The 22,037-nt window shown below is 41.3% G+C and overlaps 1 protein-coding gene across 3 annotated transcripts in view; it reads right to left on the bottom strand.

The window, feature by feature from the left end:
* The window catches only part of sema5a (sema domain, seven thrombospondin repeats (type 1 and type 1-like), transmembrane domain (TM) and short cytoplasmic domain, (semaphorin) 5A), a 113,742-nt gene that overhangs the window by 37,629 nt on the left and 54,076 nt on the right, over window positions 1-22,037 (bottom strand). For all 3 annotated transcript variants that reach the window (XR_004327503.1, XR_004327504.1, XM_032503940.1), the window contains exons 6-12: window positions 20,085-20,183; window positions 14,899-15,112; window positions 13,310-13,595; window positions 11,427-11,562; window positions 6,187-6,391; window positions 3,654-3,861; window positions 1,598-1,715 (exon numbers count right to left, since the gene is read on the bottom strand). Coding sequence is in view for 1 of the 3 variants with exons in the window: in XM_032503940.1 (XP_032359831.1) it covers window positions 1,598-1,715; window positions 3,654-3,861; window positions 6,187-6,391; window positions 11,427-11,562; window positions 13,310-13,595; window positions 14,899-15,112; window positions 20,085-20,183 (1,266 nt within the window). In the remaining 2 variants the exon portion in view is untranslated. The remainder of the gene's footprint in view (window positions 1-1,597; window positions 1,716-3,653; window positions 3,862-6,186; window positions 6,392-11,426; window positions 11,563-13,309; window positions 13,596-14,898; window positions 15,113-20,084; window positions 20,184-22,037) is intronic.

Raw genomic sequence — 22,037 nt, 5'->3', positions numbered from 1 at the left:
CATTATTTTTTTAGAGTAGGGGTTCATTAAAACTATTTTTAGGCAATGTGGGTTCCTCACAAAAACATTTATTGAGTCAAAATTTCCATTTTACTTGAGTGAAAACATACAAAACAGCAACCAAGACTTGTAACCTTCCCTAAAACTATACAGACACTCTTTTCTGCTTGTTTCCATATAGATGTAAGACTGTGGTGCCAGATGGCGCTTGTTAAAATGTTGGTAAAGCATATCTCCTGTCTCTGCCTACACAACGCAACTCAGTGTGCAAAACCTTGACTGGCCTTCAGCTCCATATTTTTAGGGAAAAGCAACAGAACAGACTTTCAGCCAGTTTAGTTTTTCAATGGTGTTAATGGACTCATAGGGAGTGAAACACTAACTGTGAGGCAAAAAACGCAACTTCTTGTTTTTCAGTTTTCACTTCTTGGTATCCAATTGTTGCAAACAGACAGTTTTCCCATTCTGGTCTGGCTACACAAGCCCTTTTGTAAAGCCATTTCTCTCTGTCAGAATACAAAGTGATTACTGCCAAAAGTTAATTCATGCTCACTCTAAATGGATTGGACCTGGTAAGACCAAGGTTAAGTGGGTAAATACATATTCCATTACTGGTGCGGGCAGCGGAACGTGGCCAAATGAAAATACATCAAAACTAAAGGCTAGACTTCTGCTGGAAACATGAATAGTATCTTTAATCAAATCCTGCATTTAAAGTAATAGCTAGCTTAGGTTAGTATAATGAAAACAGGTTGAAACACCTACCAGTACCTCTAAAGCTCACTAACTAACACATTGCTTAATATGTTGTTTGCTTACTCTGCACAAAAAAAGTTTTAAAATGTCTTATGGGAAGTTTTATATAAACAGTGGTAAGCTGTTAATTAGTGAGCTTTATAGCTCTAGCAAAAGAACAAAATTGTAGAATTGCAATCAGTAGTAACATGGCGAAAATATAATGCATGTCTGTTTATGCACATGCACGCTTGTTTGAGTCCATGTATATATCTGAAAGCATATGAGGATACAGCCAAGTTTCTGCCAGAGCTATGCTGACAGATGCCACTGGGTGCTCAGTGGCTTGACTACCCAATCTTCCTCTGAACATAAAAGGCACGGAGGCACATAGCACTGTTGCTGTGACTGGCTTGAAATTGATGTCAATGAAATGCTGAAAAAAGCAGAGCCATGTTGGAATAAATGGAAGAACTGTTTTGCTAATGAACATGCAGTCAGAGGTAAATGATAGAGGGAATGGCCCAGATCATTCCCAGGGTAGACACCGCTCCCTTAAAGTCAAGTTGTTTAGTCCGAAGATGCTATTTTTTCTGGTGAAGATGTGTTTCTAAGACTGGTTTTAGGTGATGTTGCTTGTAAGTTGTGAATGCATGGAGAGAATACAGAGCAAGCTGTACATTTAAAAGAAAAGGAGCAACAATGAATGTATTGTAATGTATGTATTACAGGCCTAGTAAGGATAATTGTGTTTTCTACCAACTCTAAAAATTCAAAGTAAAGAAAGCAGAGAAAATGAGTAAAACACAAGTGGACTCCAATGAGGTATGTACAGATCAGGCAGCAGCTCTGTGATACTCACAGGACATTTTGTGATGCTCTGCTCCCATTGGCTCATCCTGACACTTTCCTCCAGCGTGGTGCACTTCTTCAATAGCAGGTCCCAACCACAGTATGGGTCCCTGGCTCCCACACAGGCTCTGGAAGGACAATAACGTTTAATGGGCTTTTATTAACCAGTCATATGTGAATACAGATAACTCTGCATTGTGACAGGACATGAAATCTAACATCGAGTTGGGACAAAGAAGGGAGATTGCAGAAAAAGCTGGAAGATAAGGTGGCAAGAGAAATGATAAATGAAAGAAATAGGAAATGGGAGAGATAAGATGAAGAAAGACGGAGAGAAGAGAGAAGTATAGAAATAGTGGTGAGTAAAAAGCTAATTAAAATAAATAAGAGGGCTGAGGGAAGCTACTCAAGTGAAGAAGAGATAAGAAAGGCAGAAAAGAAGTGTTAAAAATGAAGAGTATTGCAATGCTCTAAAGTACATTGCATAGGCATCATCAAATTATGTCTTGACACAATGTGCTGACTGATTTCTCAGGTAATCTTCATCACAGCACGAGGATCATAGTTTTGTGTCCAATACACGCATGCGCGCACGCACACACGCTCACGCTCACGCACACGCACACGCACACGCACACACACACACACACACACACACACACACACACACACACACACACACACACACACACACACACACACACACACACACACACACACACACACACACACACACACACACACACTTCCGACTCAAATAGCTTATCAGCCCAACAAATATTCACTGAAAATACTGTAGCAAGGATAGCTAGATCTGTCTCTGCAGTATCTGCTTCAGGTGGTTTATTGAGTGCAATAAAAAGCCTGATGTCACTCTTTTCATGCAAATACGAGTCTGTGGTGACAGCGCAATGATGTATCTCTGAACCACGAGCATCAACGGAGCCTGAAATGCCCATCGTGAAATGTAACCAAAGTTGTCTGTGGGTTTCATAACAATGAACTGAGTGCAGACACAAACACAAGTGCAAGGACACAAGATCATATGCATCCATCCATTTGAAAATGCAGAAAGGCAAACACTCTGGCGTGCTTGCACACACTCCGATGCACACACAAGGTGGCTGACGTAGTGTCTGAGAGGCTAACAAACAGCAGAGAGTTATGGACCTGTATGGACAAGGATATCAGGGGTGACGACAGCAGAACAAAATGAAAGGGAGAAAGGAGAAGAACAAGATAATACCTGTCTTTCTGAAGGCCTTAAGGGCCTTGCCGATTGTACACCACCCATCAGTGAGCTATCAGAACACAGCCAAACAGAGAGGGAGCCTTCTAATATCTTACAGGCAAACCTCAAAGAAATGTCAGTGATGAACCCAGTAACTTTCCCTGCAATGTAGCTTCCAGTCTGTGTTCACAATCTGAGTGCATGGTTTTACTTCTTTTATCTGTTTTGTTTTTTTCGGACTCTTACACTCTCAAAAAAATAAAAAAGGAAGAAAGAAAAAATGCTATTATGGGTGCAGCATATATCACAGAGCCACCGCTGTAATATGAAGCCTTAACTCTTCTGAGTATTTCAATAACAGCTCATTGTGTGAGAGATAAGGAATGCAGGTGTGATTCCTTTTCTGAAGCGATGATGGATGGGATCCCAATCTTGTGGTGAGTCTTCACACCCCAGCCTCTGTCTCGGGTTTTTCGTTGCCAATATTTATGCGTTGACGGAGTGTCTCCCAGACAGACAGAAACTCAATATATGTGCTGAACACACGCACAGCTGCAACAGAATTGTGCACGAGAAGCAGAAAATGCATGGTTTGATGACAACTAGAGGAAGACAGACAGAGGGCAGCAGTGCGCACCTCCAGTGGCCCAGACAAAAGCTGATTTACAGGGTGTTAAATCTCAGCAAAGGCCCCTGACTAATAAACAAGCCTGGCCCTCTCAGATAAAGAGCATCTTATGAAATAGGCAGCTTTAAAACTTTGTACAGTTGTGCACATATTTGCTTTTGACACTTTCCATTTAGATTAATGGTGTTAGTTTGAGCATGTACTCACTCTCTGCTCTTGTGGTAGCTGCATCTCTTCAGCGGGATCTTGATGACCTGGTCTCTAACACCCACATAAAGCTCGCTGCGACTGTGCAGGATCAGCAGACTTCGGATCGGCTGTCTCTTCCTGGGCGGGAACAATTCAATCTCCTCCAATAGGCAGCTCCCCGTGGACTGATTGAGAGGGGAAAGCACTTTCCTGATAGTACCATAATCTGGAAGAGAAGGAGAAGGGGAAGAAAGGATTTGGTCAAATAAAGGAAGGGTGTTTATCCATAAATGAGAAAAGTTTAAGTAGTGGAGGCAGGGTAAGAATAGCTGAGAGTGGGCCCCCGAATGGCTCAGTTTAAGGAGCTGGCGCCCATATGTAAAGGTTTAGTCCTCGACGCAGCGGGCCCAAGGTCGACTGTGGCCCTTTGCTGCATGTTGTTCCCCCTCTCTCTCCCCTTTCATTTCTTCAGCTGTCCTGTCAATAAAGCCCTAAAAATGCCCAAAAAATATTCTTAAAAAAGAATAGCTGGGAGTTTGACGAGGGAAAAACACAAAACTAAATAGATCTCGGATGAGCGAAACTGTACACAAGCCGATGTGAACTCAGCGTGAATCACAACAATCGCTTTCTCACAGAGAGGCTCTGAAAAAAGACAAAAACAAAAAACCTGGTAGTGGCTGGCGTGCCAAGCATGGTAATGCCAATTACATGCAGTGCTGTAGTTGCAAAGGAAAAAAAACAATTTGTAGTTCTGTGAGAGAAGAGTGTGGAAATCCATGTCATTGTCAATACTTTCTGACCTTTATTTTATGTAAGGTAGGCCCTGTGAGATGAAGTTGGGGGAATCTTCTTTGGGAGAGCTAAAACAAACATCATTTATTATACATGCAATCCCCTGGGTGAAGAAAAAGTAATTAGCTGCACAGTGTTGCCAAGGGAAGAAGGGTGAATACCTAGTTTCAAAGTAGGGAACGTAAAAGTTAAGTATTGGCCAAAGCAGTGTTGGGCAGTAATGCAATACTTAGTACCATGTTACAGTAATGTGATTAATGTTTCAAGTAACCTTCACTACAGTACATTTACAATTTTTGGGGCTGACTTGTTTGCTAATTTGATGGAGAGTTGACTTCAGTGTGGTTCAGTACATAGACAAGTCGGGGAAGTGCTACATGGAGTTTTTTTTATGGAGTTGGGGTGGGAACTGCAGGGCTGGAATCACTAATGACGCATGAATAACAAAAAGGGGGGAATTGGTTACAAGCCACATTTTTGAATAAAACTTTACACCTTGACATCTTTGGATCCCCTGTTGGAGCTATCAGGTTTTCTACAATGGCCCCAATCAGCGGGGAGCGTTTAAGCGTTAATAATAGCATGTGATTAGGTACAGTATGTATGCTACCCAATGGCCTTGGCAGGGTTTTAGATGTTTTCATTAGCGTCTGGTTAGTGTCTGGGGAACTGCAGTGTGGGCAGTTCTGGTCCGACGCTACATTGATCACAGCACCATGCAAACAATGAGTGGGGAGTTTTTGAGGGAGATGCCAAGCATAGAGCCAGTGATCTGGAACAGGTTGTGTGCGTGTGCGTGTGCGTGTGCGTGCACGTGTGTATGTGCGTGGGTCGGCTTGCATGTGTGTTATCCTAAAATAACACTGACTAACAATAGAAAGATCATGTTGACATTTCCCAGTGGGGCCATGCTACATTAGCACAGTGAAGTGGGTCACTACGTTCATATTCTGTTCAGTACATCCGTTTCTAATCCATAGTGTATGTCATATCATAATACAGAACAGACACCAAACGCCGGTGTGTATCTGTAGTCAAGCTGATACTGTTTTCAGCTCTGCCAAGTCTAACATCACATATTGGCCCACCAGTGTGAACAAACAGTCTATTGATAAGCAGGTAGTGCCATGCAGTTCAGCCAGGGAAAATGTGTAAGGGTTAAATCAGAGCTGTATGTCTGTAGGTAATTAATTACCCGTCTGCTTTCTTTTGACACATGGCTGTGGGCTGTTTAATGGTGTCCACGATCTCTTAGTGAGAGATTGCATGGGATAAATATGTGGTGTGGCGTGTGTGTTCTGTCAGTGCTCATGGAGGACATACAGAGGGAAAGAGTGATCGAACTGGGGTTAGAACACTAAGCTTTGAAGCCTCCTTAGAAGTCCGTATCTATTGTTTTCATTCTTCTTCTTAAAGGCCTTTTTTATGTACACTTAAAAAGGCTTAAAACCCCCAAAATCTATTAATATTCATGACAATGTAAGTAACAACTGAAGCTTAATTTAGAGAGTTGAACACCCCTAAAAGGCTAATGTATCCTAATCTGCTGCTTCAGGACTATGTAGGAGTGATTTGATCAGATTTGACTGACAGTGTTGCAACAAAGACAACTGTCATTACATTTTGAATCCATAATTGCAAAATTCTGATTGGTGCTTAGAATTATGTGAAATCTGCTTTTTTCCCATCCAAGCCTGTCCACATTAAACCTGTGAAAAAGGCAACACATTGAATAATTATAGTGCCAAGAACCCACCAGTAGCCAAGTATATGATGTGAAACAGCATGTCTTTCCCTTGCACCACATCCACTGCAACATGGGTGAAGCGCACGTTGTCCTCCATGAAGTAAGGCACGGGAACCACGGGTTGGACCACCTCATGCATCAGCAAAAACTTCTGAGCGTCCTGCAAGTTTCTTTCAGTCAGGTTCACGTAGGAGCCGGAGTCAATGGTGCCGCACTGTTCAGGTGGGGGAGACAGCAAAGAAAAAGATTGACATAAAAAAGCTCTAAGCTCTTTGGGATGAAAAGCTACGTTAATATGCTTAATTTTTCCCCAGAAGTACCATAAGAGATGAGAAAAGAGAGGGATTGAATGATTTAATGCACAGGGCTAAAAAGTTGATTGCTGGCTCTTTGAGATGGCTCGCTATCCTCACAACCTTAAGGCTCTGTATTCAATACACCATGGCTGATGGAGGACGACTGAATAAATGTTTGACTGAGCAAGTAGTTATCTCTTTTACTAGATTTTTCCTCATATGCATATATATTTCTAGTGAGTTTTGTAATGTGTCTGATTGCTCATTTATATACCCCTAAATAAGCTAATATCTTAGAAATGTTTTCAAATTCAGAGCTCAATTATTGCTATTCATAATGTAACAGAAGAAAATGTAAATGCAGCCAAAATAATCAAACAAAGGACTCCGAAAAATTACTTGCACTCAAAATGTTAAAAAAACAGTCCAACTGCAATACATATCTCATACAAATAGGTAGATTTTATTGCCACATATTCATTTATCAGCTACAGTTGACTCCAAGTTCTCGTTGTGTGTCCCAGTAGAGTTTTCCTATTGAAGCAGAGTCAGTGCCACAGCACTTGGTTATAATGTGAAATATCTAATATGTACTGTATGACATTTCCCCTACTTGATTTATTAAAAGGAGTTCAACAAAGTGAACCTTCTCCAAATGGGAGTTAAACAAGGGAAATAAATAAGTTTATATTTATGTAATACTGGAGGTTTATGTTATGTGATGTGTTAATTTTTGTAGTTGATATTTTTTTATCTGGAAAAGATCACCACAAATGATCTATGGCACTTTTATATTTGCTTGAAAATTACTTTTTAAGCTGAAAGGGGTTCCAACAAGCATTATATAGAATACAAAACACTGCTATCAGAGAGATGATGAATAATCATGACCCATTGTAGCAGTAATGGCACACCAATAACTAACTTCAAGGGAAAACCGTGTATCTCAAACTGTTTAGATGTCTTTAAATAACTGTCAAGGAATACGTTTGTGTGTGAAATGTAGTCTAGAAACCATTTAAAAACCCATTGTATTACATTAGAAGTGTGTTGTCACTAATCACAGAACAGTGACAATGTTCAGGCTTTTAAGGTTAGGAATGCAGTGCCTTTTTCCAACAAGCACAATGGGACAAAGCCAGCCCAGCTCAGGCAGAGCTGGATGAGTGAAGCTAACCACGCATGTCCTCTGTAAAAGAGGTCCCTGGCTTGGGAGAAGATTGTGGATTGAGGCCCCAACCACAAAGAAAAGGCCCTCAAGACACAGAGCAGAGAAAACGAAAATAAGCCGTGCTCGACAATTACACTTACCCAAATGACTGGCACTGTATTTGTTTTAAACATAGTATCCGCAGATGCAGTGCATGGATTTGCTCCAGGCTAACTGATGCAGCCTCGCCGTACTAAGCTGAGACTGAACCTTGAGTGCCGATTAGTTTCTGCTGACTTGCTACAGTACAGTAGCAACAGCACGGACACTTTATACGGATAAATCCCTGGCCTTCCCTTGGCTGACAGATGAGAAACATGGTGGGCTTCCCCGGGATGGGCAACGGATCAGTGCCCTCGCCACATCAGGATATGGGAAATTAAAGCCCTGAAGGACAGGAAAATGCAATACTGTGTGTATGTGCCTTGAATGTGCCTCATGCTTATGGCACAGACGTGTAGAGTGTGAGTGTGTGTGTGTGTGTGTATGTGTGTGTGTGTGTGTGTGTGTGTGTGTGTGTGTGTGTGTGTGTGTGCGTGCATGTGAGGTGAGGGCTATGTAATACCAAATGTCTAAGGTTTCCTTTTGTGGTTTGTCCTTGCATTGCATGCACGTGTCTCAGTGTCTGCACGATTGTGTTTCTGCCACCATGAGACAAAGTAAAGCACTGACCAGTGAGGGTCTACGACATCGGTGAATGTAAAGAGAGACGGATGTGGTGATTTCCTCAGTACAGTCAAGGTGAGGTACAGAACCATCATTTGGCTGAGGGCCCATCCAACACTCATCGGTCTTGTTCATCATCACTGCACTGTGCTGTGCTGGCATCATAAGTATCTCTGAGAAATATGGTTGTATTACAGCATGTTTTTTGCCAAATGGGCTTTTTTTGTAAAATGGGTCATTTACAATGAAATTACAATATATATCTTGTTTGTTGCACTTGAAACTTCTAAAGATAAAAAAGCATTCCAACAGCATTTGGCCCAGACTCTTAACATATTTTCTGCATTTAGAGCTTAACATGATTGCGATTGTACAGTAAGTACCATGACAGAAAACCTATACAACACAGAGATGGTATTAGCTCCTAACATCCAATGAACATGACTCATAGGCTGAAAAAATCCAGCAGGATCAATCCCTGTGGTCCAAATAAATGGGGGGATTTTTCTCTGCAGACAGATGGGGAATTAAGCTCTCAATCAATGACCAGTGTTTGTGTGTTGAGAGATGAGCTCACATTGATAATTATTCCTATTTAGCAGCAAAGAACAAACCTCTGTTTGTGTGCATTTGATATGTATGTGTGCATCAGATATGTACGTGGCTGGTGGCTTTAGGTGCTTGTCTCCCTACGTTTGGATGTGTAGGTGTGTGAGCGCAAAGGGCGAAAAAGCCCCAGGCAGGCCATAAATCCTCTGCTCATAAATCTTAACCTCCAACATTGACAAATGCTTGATGAAGATGTCACTTAAACCTAGATAAAGTGTGCATCGGGCCAGTGGTGAGGAGCAGCAATTGTGCCTTAGCTTAAGTGGAGAGATGCAGATGGAGAGGAAGAACTGATGCTGGTTTATCCTTGAGGAACACAGCCTCATAAAAGCGTATTGTATATTGAAACCTCTATGTTGTGTACCAACAGTATGTTGAGCAGAACAAATCGGTGGTCAGCACTGGCCAGATAGAGAAAATTGGTTTTCTTGAAGGTAAGTGAATTTCCGACATGTAGATATATGAACGCATGACGGCAGTGAAACACTTTCTAAGTTACAGGTCCATGTGTCTGTGCTTAGTAAACTGCCAGAGATAGCATTTTTTTTTCTGCATGAACATTTCATCCACTATTTTCTGCATTAGCATGTCATTATAGACACTGTGTGTGACTTCTCACCCATCGCAAATGCACACACAGCTGCTGGCTTGACGGAATACATGATCGTGGGCCCATGATGGAAAACGTGTGGAAGTGTGTGTCACCCACTGGCAGCAAGACCTCAGAGGGAATTCAACCACTTATATAGAGGTGCGTGGATTAGCTCCCTTAGTATTTGCTAAGCCCGCAACAACTGAGAGCCAACTTTGGCTAATAAAACATTCCCTCCGTGTCATCAGTATCAAGCAGCGCAGAAAATCGGAATAAGGTGTCCCAGCACTGCTTGGTTTGCCCCTCCCAGATTTAGGACAGAGTATAAACATAAAGTGCCACTTGTGCAAAACAAGGATAGTTTATTAGAAAGGGACTACAGATCACAAAATGAGGCCATGCAACATCTTACAGGAGTGATTGTGCCATTTTTAAAAATCACTGGATTTTATAACGAGCGGTCGTAATGTGTCCGTTCATGAGTAGAGAGGGGGATGATTGATAGAGGGAGGAAATTAATGAGAGTGAGGAGCTTGTTGGGATTCTGAGGCAGGCTCATCAGTGTGAACACACATACACATCACAGGCATACATTTCCTTAGGCAGGCACCCAAACACACAACATTTTTGGCTCTGTTGGCAGTTTGTTGGGACTAAATGACCTCAAGCATGAACAAATGATCATTAAGAATTAGCTCACACTCCATAAACTGCCTTAGTGAACGTGGTTTAGCCATGCTCGCAGCACAACTGTAGTGATGCCAATTTTGGGCTGTTGGTCAATCCAAAAATTTGGTCAAGACAGAAAAATCTCTTAGTACGGACATTGATGGTCCCCAGAGGATGAATCTTTCTGCCTTTAGAGATCCCCTGACTTTTCCTCTAGTGGAAACTGAGATGTGAAATGTAAAACATGAAATGACATCTACTGGATGGAAGGGATTGCTGTAACATTTGGTACAGATATTCATGTCCCCCTCAGGAGGAATCAGAGTAACATAATGTGTTTGCCAAGCACTTTGGTAGGCCATTCCTCGCAGTCTCAGCTGTACTCTGTGTTTAGTGCTAATTTGTGAACGTGTCATTTTCAGCATGTTAGCATTTTAAAGCAAAGCACTGCACTACCCTACCTGCTCGGCTGGATTATTGTAATTCTGTATATATGGGTCTACATCAGAAATCTTTAAATCGGCTCCAGTTAGTCCAAAACGCAGCTGCTCGCCTTTTAAGTAAAACAAAAAAAACGTGAACACATAACGCCAGTCTTGGCCTCCCTCCACCTGTCCGTTATAGGATAGATTTTAAGATTTTATTGATGTTTTTTAAGGCCTTAAATGGTTTGGCGCCATCTTATCTGGCTGATTTCTCAGAACGCTGAGGTCAACAAATCAGCTGCTCTTGGATGTCCCGAGATTAAAGCTGAAAAATAAGGGCGATAGAGCCTTTGCAGTGGGCGCCCCCACCCTATGGAACAACCTCCCCATGCATATTAAAGCTGCACAGACCTTAAAAACGTTTAAATCGCTGCTTAAGACGCACCTTTTTGCTGTAGCTTTTAACCCTCGTTAACCTGGATTCTGATGTTTTAAAGTGTTGTTTGTCTCCCTGTGATGTACTGTGGTTGTAGTAATTTTTACACTTGTTATTTATGTATTTGACATCAACCCTGTTCAGCACTTTGGTCAACTGTTGTTGTTTTTAAATGTGCTACAGAAATAAAATTGACATTGACATTGACTGCACTACCTAACAGAGCCATTATCATGGTTGTACAATATTTGTCTTGTTTAAGTGTTTGCGGTGTTCCTCTGCTGTTTATTTAAAAAATAAAAAAATAATACAATAAACGGCCAGGGCAATACAGTAGTTCTGTTACCTGAAAGTCTGGGTTAGGGTTGGGGTAGGGCAGCCATGCTGACCGTGAGTTCTCCTGGTACTTGAAGGGCCCGTTGAAAACCTGTGATATGGCACTGAGATTGAAGGCACACACCGCTGACGCAGCAATGCTGTTTCTGTAGTCAGGAACAGAAATAAAGGGAAGAGAGACCCAACAAAGGGGGTGAGAGGATGAAAGGGAAGATAGAGGGAGAAACAGAGGAAAGTATTGGATGAAAGGAATTTAGAGAAGCACACCATTCCACTAGAAGAAAACTGCTCAGATGTTGTTGTAAAGCTAACCTCTGTGTGTTTGTATTGCTCTCAGCCAACAATACAAATCAAACAGTGGACAGACAGACGCAGATGCCAGCGTAAGTGATCGTCATTATTGGAATATAAATCCAGCAACAGGACACAATTAAGCTGTTCGGCCGGTCTGATTAACTGTACAGATTTCTTGGCTGAAATACAGCTTTGGCTTTTTAAGCTGTCACTTTCAACAAGTACGGGTCTCCTCCCTCAGACGAGAGAGTAAAGAATGAGAGTATTAACTCTCAACTTAAACTGAGAGACTTGGGCGATGTGAATTATAATCCAATGCGGCTGTTCATTAAACTCTGTGCCTGCAGGGGGAAATGTTTCCAATACCCTTCAAAAGACTTCTTTTTCAGCAATGTAAAGGCATTGCCCATAAAGAATAGATTACTCAGCTTTTAATAATGGTCTGTTCGTGTGCGTGTGTGAGTATGAAAAAGTAAAAAATGATGGAGGAAAGCGTGTTTGTGAAAATAGAAAATAATAGTTTTCATCCATGGATGCATCCCATCTCCTACATCCCACATGTGCATACAGTGTACACTTTAATGGTGATGATGTGCTTCTTCTAATGGATTCAAATGTTAGATAGTACTAGAAGCAATCTTGTTTTTAGCTGGTTTGAGTTTGTCTACTGGAAATTCTATTTAAGATGCACATAACCATGTAAACATGGCTGTCGTATATCACTCAATTGTACATGCTCAGTGTGCATGCTACAAAAAGGTCACATGCCACTTAATTCAATCACAGTTTGTTTGTTTACACAACTGACAATGTGATGCTGAACACAATGAATTATACATGAAGCTCTTCTGTGGGTGCATTTAAAACAAGAATGAAAGAAAAATCTGATGATATTAATCGGCATTTTTATCTGTTATCAACGTGTTGTGAGCTGGATCTCACTTTTGTTCATCTTTCACAATGCAAAGTATACAGACTGACAAATATACGCGGAACGTAAGTGGAACTGGAATGATTGTAGAAAATAACTTCTTACAACTTGATCATTTACTTAATCAGATTATTTACAAAGGGTTGATTTCGTTTAAAGAAATTGTAGGCAAATAAAGATGAAAAATAAAACATAATATCCTTATTATGCTTTATTTTTCATCTTTATTTCAGGGAATGGAGAACAATTTGTGAAAATCACTCAAGGTGTGAAAAGAAAAGAAATTCATCAACACACAAATTTTGTAGAAGCAAATTTCAAAGGGCTCCTGTTCCCGTTAGTTTTAGCTTAATTTGCTAGCTACAGCTGACACAAATCTTGGCGTTTGGCTTTGCTTGTTTGAAAGCCATGATGTCTCTCGCTCATGGGTGGGCCAAATTCACTGGGTGGGCTAAGCAGAGAAAAGGGAGGTAACCTTGCCCCTTATGAGGTCATGAGGGGCAGGATTCCAGATCGGCCCATCGGAGCAGGATACCCAGGGCTTGGTTTGCAAAATGCTATCGCCATTTCTAGCCACTGGGAGACCATAGGCAGGCTCGGGGAATGCATATTAATGTTAAAAAAGAATTTATGTTTATTGTACATTTGTAAAATCTCGTGTTACTCACACGTTGGTAGTGAAAATGCCGTAGAGCAGCTCCAACTCAGGCAGGTAAAACGTTCCCTGCAGCTCGTTGTAGTTGAAGGGGATTTCCCCCGGTCGAGAGCAGTTTAGTCTGGCCTTCATGAAGGTGGTCCACGTGTCCTCCAGGAGGAATCGACCGCCGATGTCGTTCTTACATACACGCCCTGCGCGGGAAAATACTGTCCGGCCACAGTCGTGCTCCACTGCATTTTCCCGGAAGAAGAAGTAGGTGAAGTTGCCGATATCGTAGGAGGAGACAAAGTTTGGTTCTGTTGAAGGAGAGGTGGCAAGAGATGAGGGAAATAAGTGTGACTAAGAAGAACCAGAAAGAAAAAACTGCAGAGAGCTAAGAGAAAGATGAAGTGCAGAAAAAGAAAGCAGAAATACTGGAAAAAAAACAATATAGCTGTGGGAGTAAGAGAGAGTGGGAGAGCGAATGGGTATGTGTTATGACTGATGACTTGCAGTGTTTGTGAGCGTGAGGCCCACACAACAGCAGGTGATTAGAATTAATAACTACAGGCCATGTTATTAATAACGTTGTGTTGTAATAAGAAAACTCATTTTTCACTCCCCAAACCTAAAGGTTAGAATGAGAAATGACCATAACAGGTGTAGCGTAATAGCTCTCACCCTATCTGAAACATGCGACCTCCACGACACTGTAACAGGTAAGGCGTTCATCTTTGTGTATGACATTATTGGATCTAAACTGCACACTTTAATCTCGCTGACAGTGATTTAATTCACCTTTAAATGAAAGTGTCCCCCCACCCTCCTCATTTCACCCCTCCTCTCCTCTGCACCTTTGGAGGGCAGGGGGAGACAGAGGAACAAAAATCAATCTGCCATAAAATTAGTTAATAAACCTTATCCCAGAAGGTTGTTGCAAAGCAGTGTATGTGGTGGCTTTTAATATATTGTTTCAATTTAGCTTAAATGGAAATCAGATAAAAGTCACTTGCTGACAAGATACTGATTGACCTGCTCCTCTGTAGGCTGGACACCTTAAGCTGTCTGAAGTTCTCCAATGTGCACTGAGGAGCGTTGTGCTTGAAGTGCGTCTCTGAGGTGTCAGGGAAAAAGACATTGATTTCGGACGATTTAACAATTTCGTGCTCCTGAAATAAAAGGTGAGATGAATAAAGATTTTCTAGTTGCTTAGTAACTTAAGTGTTTTTACTGATCAAATGCAAAAGAACAATTATAAAGAGAGGATCCTGTTTTCCGGCATTGGCTACACTCTTTGGCTCACACAGTGGGGATTTGAGGCAGAGGACAACCCTTCATTCAGCAGAGACAGATTCCTACTCCCATGTTAGTTAAGTCAAGCATCTGCCATGCTTAAGTATCTTTGAGCAAAACACTGAATCTCCAAAAGCTGCAGTGTTGATGTTTAATAGCTGTGACAGGGGAAAGCCAAAAGACAATTTTCTCCTTCATTGTGTTTCTTTCTATTTAAAATCCCCATCTTTATGTAACTTTTCTTTTTCTTTTTTTTTTTTACACACATTTATATAAAGAGAAACATCCCTATCTATATCTGGACTCTAAACTTTGTCACTCCCCTACCGTTCAGCCACTTGGAGTTGTACTGGGCAGTGCGCAGCGGTGGCAGGCCACCCAGGCTGCGGTAGATGGCGGGGTCTCGCCCAGAGAAGTCCATGGCCGTGGCAGCATAAAGCTCCCCGCTGGAGGTGATGAGGGCAGTGGAGTTGTGGAGGGGGTTGTAGGGACACCGAGCCATCCCGCTGATCTGATCGTGGATCTCTGTCAAATTTGTAAGCTACAACGCAGAAAATGAAGAGGATGAATTAGGTGCCGAAAGTAAAAAAAAAACTGGAAAGAGGAAGTGACGCCAATGTGGCCCAGAACCTACCAAGAGAATAGGATTTTGATTGTAACAAGAGTATCCCTTGAGTTAAGAAACAAAAACAATAACATGCATTTTTCTAATAAATAAATAAATGAAATACAAAAACTGCCCAAAAATATAGGACTGAGTATCAAAGGGCAACATTAAAATGCAAACCAGAGAGGTCTGGTAATGTTGTTCCTGCTGATATGCAAATAATGCGGACAGACTAAAAACATTACCCATCTCATTATGTTTTGTTTGGTTTACATCTGCTGCAAAACACAATATATATATGAGCAAAACCGTAAGGAGCAGCAAATAGAATAAGGGAACCTATTTAGAATCATTAGCAGCATAAGTCACACAAACAGAGCAGCTGCCAAAAGTCCAATGTCAATACAATTACTAAAATAGGCTTCTTCAACCAAATTACTCTTGGTTGCAGTGTTTTCTTGGTTTGGTTGATGATTCAACGGGACAGCCAGCTGTTTGTCTGGTTATTCCATTATAATACCACATCTTTGAGAAGCCTCTCTGAGTTTAAGAGAGGCTTGCTGAAAGACGCAGTCTTCTCTCGTATTCTGCCTTTGATTAAGAGGCCAAAATCCAACTCCCCTGTTAAAAAAAAATACTTTATAGCATGACCCTAGCTTACCCCTGACACATTGCGCTGGTTCCTATTTGTAAAAGTAAAAAAAAAAGAAAAAGAAAAAAAAGAAAAAAAAAAGAAGCGTGCACGCACACCCACACACACCCACAAACACACACCCACCCACCCACACCCACACCCACACCCACACCCACACCCACACACAGACACACAGACACACAGACACAGACACACACAGGCCATAGCTCAGTGACTCAGCCTTAAATACCACAAAAAGAGTAATGCATTTTTTAAATCCAAGATGTAATTATATTTTATGGCTCAAAAGTAAACACAGTATAGGAGGATTAGATCATGGTTGGTGCTTCCATTCAAGTTTATCTAAATTCCTAAGGCAAAGTCTGACACAAAGTAAAAAGACTGCACTAATCTCATGTTTTTGAATCCAAAAATAATAATTAAAATGATTCTATTTGCAATTACTTTTCTATCAATCAGGGCTTCATATGTTTGACTCCTCCGTGGTTATAGAGGACCTACAGTCTGAATAATCTGTGGACAACTCTTCCACTCAAGAGGCCAGACTCCATTCAGCGCATGTGTTGGGGGAAATGAGCCACTTCTTCAGCCAATTTTCTGGAGCCGGTCGATTTGGATCAAGGGTTCTGTTAACTACTGCCACCTCTGCTCCACCCAAACCACAACAAAACAGAGCAGCCCTGTCTGAGTTCTGCCGGCCTCAGATGAAAGCCTTCTATTGACAGGACTCATTCTGTGGGCCGGAATGGCTGTTTTTGGGTCAATTGGGTCATTTAGAAAAAACAAGAGGACGAGTGACAGTTAGATGGACTGCACTGCATCCATTGCATTTTGAGGAAGTGGACTGAAAGTCTTCTCTATAGAGCTCACAACAGCTGTGCGAGTTGGACACTGAAGTGACATTGAATGCCTCTAATAAGACTTTTTAGAAAGAGACAGCTCATAGAATAGACACTGTTGCGAGAGCCAGTTGTGTGCTATGTCTGGTGCTACTGAGAAACTATTGTGGCTGTTGAGAGAATTTTTAACTACCCACTATGACAGAAAATCTAGCCACAAGCTTTTTTCATTGATATTCCACTGTGGATGCAAATGACATCCTAGCAGCTATTTGTCAAGAGGGTGTGATCAGAATGAAAGACTTGTCACAATAAACTGTAAATTTTTTTGTCTTACTAACGGCTGTACTGATGTTACAGCTGTAGCGCTGGTTTGAGTTTTTACAGGTACAATATGTCTGGCAACCCAGCCTGGCTGTCAAACTGGGCAATTGGTATCAACACACAGGCCAAAACACAAACAGAAATTCCATTAAGGAATGTTAATTTCAAAAGGAGAAAATACTGGCATCAGTATTGTCAGAAAATAAAGTATTTCAACAAGAATGTTTCCGTAATATCTAATGATGCATGGGGGGGATTTTGGACTTTAAGTAAAAAAACCCCATCATGGGACGGTCTCTAGCTCACCCAGTAGGAGCGTTCGCCCCATGTAGGCTGAGTCCTACAGCGGCCTGGGCCATTTCTCTCCCACTATTCTGTCTATCCACTGTCACTAATAACGGGAAAAGACCCCAAAAAATAATCTTTAAAAAATCAACTTCTTCTGTCACTTGTATGCTCAGCAATCACTGCTTGTTTGCAAGTTCTATACAAAAACCAAAGTGTAAAAACAGCCAGTAGACTAGGCTCCAGGTTATTTGGTGAGCTGGTAGATTTAGTTACCTTTGGTACCACTGGTATCATTTATCAGTAAAAATAATCTGTGAAGAGTGCAGTTGTTTTTAAGTGGCACCCAGAAACTTCATTTTAGTATTGTCATTACTCTGAAGTATAATGGAAAGACAGATTAAATGATAAGATACAGTAATTTTTGACTTAAACTTGTGTAGGCTATGCTTTATTCTTTCTACTATAAGCAAAAATGAGCTCCTTTTTCTTTATTTGTTTTTAGTTAGACATCGTCTTGCTGCTATTGTCATTATCCCCATCATCAGCGTCATCATCAGTGGCAGAATGGGTAAAAGTCTAAGAAATTAATGGCTGTTTCATCTATAACCTCAGAGCACTTATTAAACTAATAGAATATTCTGCTCCTTCTCTGTTCATCCATCACCGGTGATAGTAAATCTGTCTGAGTGTGATTCCATTGCTGTTACTCTGTGCCCGACCAGTGTTTCACATTAACGAATGTTCAGTGCGTAAATATGACAGCGCCTGATGAAATACTGCTATAATAATGTCATGACATTTCAACTATATGTATTTTCACAGCAGCAAACAGTCATTATGAGCCTGTGACCTTTGGGTGCAGTGCTTTTGGACCAAAACAAATGTCATCATAATAGTAAACTCCTGTCGCCTTCTCCTCTGAAATCCCACAGAAGGAGACACAAGGATTTGATATGGTTGAAGGCAAGCACAATAGGCTGACATTTTAAATGTTGGTCTATACTTAACTTTAGTGGGCATTTTTCAATAACAATACTGAACGAAAAAGACACTTTAGTTACAGAGAAACACGGTTGTTAGCACCGTACGCTGTTGAAAAAAATGAGGGGTAGCAAACTGGTGGTAGACAGACAAAAATCAAATCTTGTGTTGGCCTCACTGTTCCAAAAGCCTGCTGAAATGTAAACTGAAAAGTCGGACTAAACATCACATTAAAACATGGGATTAAGAGAATGAATCATGACAGAGAAATGGGTGCACTGTCCGCACTAAGTCAAATAGCCTACATAAGAAGAAAAGACATGACCTGATTCAAAGAATAAAAGCTAATTACCAATGAATCATGAAGAAGGGCAAAGCAGCACAGATGAGACAAAGACATATTTACTTGCGTCTGCAATACTTATCGGGAGTAATGAGCTTAAGGCAATATTTTGATTACGCCGTTTAACAAGTTTGAGGAAACACAACTTCTTAAATAACCGAGCTTAATAGGATTCATCTTATAATTGGTCTACATCCATGACTGCACAACAGAGGAGACGAGAACAGCCACACAAGCTCATACAGTAAATCCTGTGATATTAGGAGCACGACGCCATGACATTTGATTAAATGTGTTAATCAACCGTGGCCTTTCCTGTTGACATTGTTAGTGTGATCAATAACCCTTCAATTCATATTTGCAAAGTTATTGAAGGAGAATGACTTATGAAGATGTGCTCCTGGGGTAATAGGTGTTCTTTTATAGATTTTCAGTAAGTACTGACAAACAAATGTGACACATATTACAGAAAAGGAAAAAGAACTGAGCAACTATGGCTGCTGTCAACTTCCATTCTGCACTGCAACATGGATGGGAGACTCCCGAGGGACTGTAAAGTGCAAAAAGTGAGTTACTAGTGAGGCTACTTCACTGACAAATACAGCGGATTGTGACAGAATGGACTTGGTTTTACCTTTTTAGCTGTTTCTTTGTCAAATCTATTTAGTTTTTAAAACCTTTCTACAATGTCTACAATACCTATCCCAAAATGTTACCTTAAATTCTTTAAAGCAACACAGTTTTGCAAAACAGCAACCATTGTGGCCACAACTGATGCATTATCGTGGGATTATGGGATAACGGTGAATTTTGTAGTGTTTTTGTATTGTACAGTAGCACAAATAGAGAAGAGTATTCAAGTCAATAAAATAGCATCTGTTCTACATGAATATCTTTCTAGCTGACATTAGTTAACATTAGCCACTGGTCATACCACACCACGTAAGGCTGTATGGGCAAAACCTGTGTGTGTACCGAAGAGAGAAAGGCTGTATTTGCTGATGGATCAGCCTTTTCAGTTGTAATTGGAAGCATGTGTAATAACAGTCTTACTTTGGTGTTTAATTATCCAACCCTGTTCAGAGTTGGGTTGGAAAAAAATTAGCTAATAAAGAAGAAATAGCAAGAAATAGCACAAAAATGACAAATTCCAAATTAATTTTGACATAAAAAATAAAATAAAACAACAGTTAAATCAACAGTGAGTGTCGTTTATAGAAGACTGCATTGTGATGATAGCTTCCTAGGCCAGCAGCTAACATGCTAGCAGAATATCTTGCTAGCGGTAGTGCTAGCTTCACCTTTGTCTCTGGTGTGCGGCAGTCCCCAACATTCATATGCAAAATGACTTGCTGACGTTACTTGGATCGGACAATGGGTTTAAATGGCCATTTGAATAGAATCAGAAGCCATAATATGGTTACAAATAATTAGCCTGGTAAAAAACAAAAGTAGCAGAAACTGTGATGTTTGTACCGTTCTGTTGGTGCAGATGGGGGTGAAGGCGTTGGTTCCACAGGTGAACAACCTGTTCCCATTCACCAACAGCACCCTGATGTAGTTTTGGCACTCCTCCTGTGGAAACACACCAGCAAACAGCAGCGCCGTTATCTTTACATTGACAACAGCAGCATTAGGCAGAGAGACAAAATTACACTTTAAACCAATAAATGAGACAAACGCCTGCAACCGCAGGAGGGCTACTCTAAAACGTGGCCAAGCTTGACAGAGTGGAATCAAGGCTAATGTCCACACGGCCTAGCCCTGTCACATCTTAATTTAACAGGGACCAGATCTGTAGAAGGATCTGACTGAGGTGGAGAACAGATAAATGCAACAGACATGGGAGAGGACAACTCAGGATTGGCTTAGGAAATTGCCTTGGCTTTGTTGACTTGTCAAATAGTGAAATAAAAGTGTAGCCCCTCTTATGCGCCATTAAAGCATGTTTCTTTTTAGGCTAGTCTACATTAATCAATTAAAACCCCTTTCTCTCTCAATTATAGTGAAGTAAAGGTTCATCACTCCTTCTTGACTTGCTCCTCTTGAGGTTTTTGCCTGGATTTCTAGCAAACCGCTCATCACTTGGTTAAAAGCGTGCAACAAATAAAGTGGGACAGACGTGGCGAATGATTGATTGAATGATTGATTGCAGCTGAACGTCATGAACTCTTGACATCGCCGTAGGGCTTTCATACCGGTTTACTGTGGGTTTCTATCAACAAAACAACAGCAGTCAGTACTCTTGACAGAGAGTGGCATTTGCTTTTGTCCTAGGACAAGGTAATAAACTCAAAGGGTCCCCTCCATCTGAAAGGGGCCATGGCTGGATTGGGACCCTCGTAGAAATTTAAAACCTTGTAAATCTGCTAGTGTCTTAGACACTTAAGGTGCCCAGGGCAACACCCCCAAACCCCACCGGCACCCTCTCAAGGGTCTGATTTAAGAGTGGAGGGCACCGTAGGAGAGATGGAGGGAGTAAGGGCTTTTATTTCCCCCTATCAACATGAAGGTTGACTCATAAAACAACTCGTTTCCTGGTGCTAAGCACAGCCAAAGTATGTGTGTATGTGTTCATATGTGTGCCTGTTCAAAACAGAGTGTAGTAAAACTTGTTATGCGTGCCTATATATCTTTGGTGATTGTGCAGCTTGTTGTTAGCTGTATGCTTGAGTATGTGTGAGCATGGATGCAGAAGTGGGTTGTGTGGCGTCTGCATAATTTAATTCTTTTCTGCTGTTTGTTTCTACAGTAAATAACAGCTTATTTAATATTTGTCCAGCCTAACCGTCCTGACTTGTTTCCAAAAAACGTCCTGACAAATGTTCCACGTCTGTACTGTAATACAGAAGCTGTTATGCTTGGCTTTCGCATTATAAAACAAAGCAGAGGCAGCAATCAAGTCCTGTCAAGTCAATTCAACTCTCCTTTCTTCTCCCGGTTGAAATAAATCAAATACACAAGAGAAGAGCGGACGCGTGCATTAAGAAGAAAAAAATACAATCACTTTTAAATTCACTCAAGGCACAGGCACGGTATCTGTGTAATAGCTTAAGCGATGGTATATTGCTGCGCGCTGAGCTAGGTAATAAACTATCGAAAGCCCTGTCAACTGCCGGAGAATGAAGTCTTTTAATGCTATTTCTAGTGTACATCACACAAGCTGATCCTCAGAAGGGAACATTGAGCAAAACAATTTGACTCTGGGAAACAACAGTGACTCTCAAGGACTGAGGTGGCTTTGGTCTGTAATTCACAACAGCTATCTTGTGCTGGCCAGCCCGTGCATGCCTATTATGGGTTCCTAACCCCCTTTCACCGGAGGATAAATACACAGCGGTACACACACACAAGGTAGGGAAGAAACCACAAACACACAAACACACACACGCGCGCGCGCGCACGCACGCACGCGCGCACACACACACA

This window comes from Etheostoma spectabile, chromosome 22 (genome assembly GCF_008692095.1).
Source record: "Etheostoma spectabile isolate EspeVRDwgs_2016 chromosome 22, UIUC_Espe_1.0, whole genome shotgun sequence".
NCBI classification, from domain to species: domain Eukaryota; kingdom Metazoa; phylum Chordata; class Actinopteri; order Perciformes; family Percidae; genus Etheostoma; species Etheostoma spectabile.
Note: the sequence above shows the minus strand (reverse complement) of the source record. Positions and strands in the feature narration are given on the sequence as shown.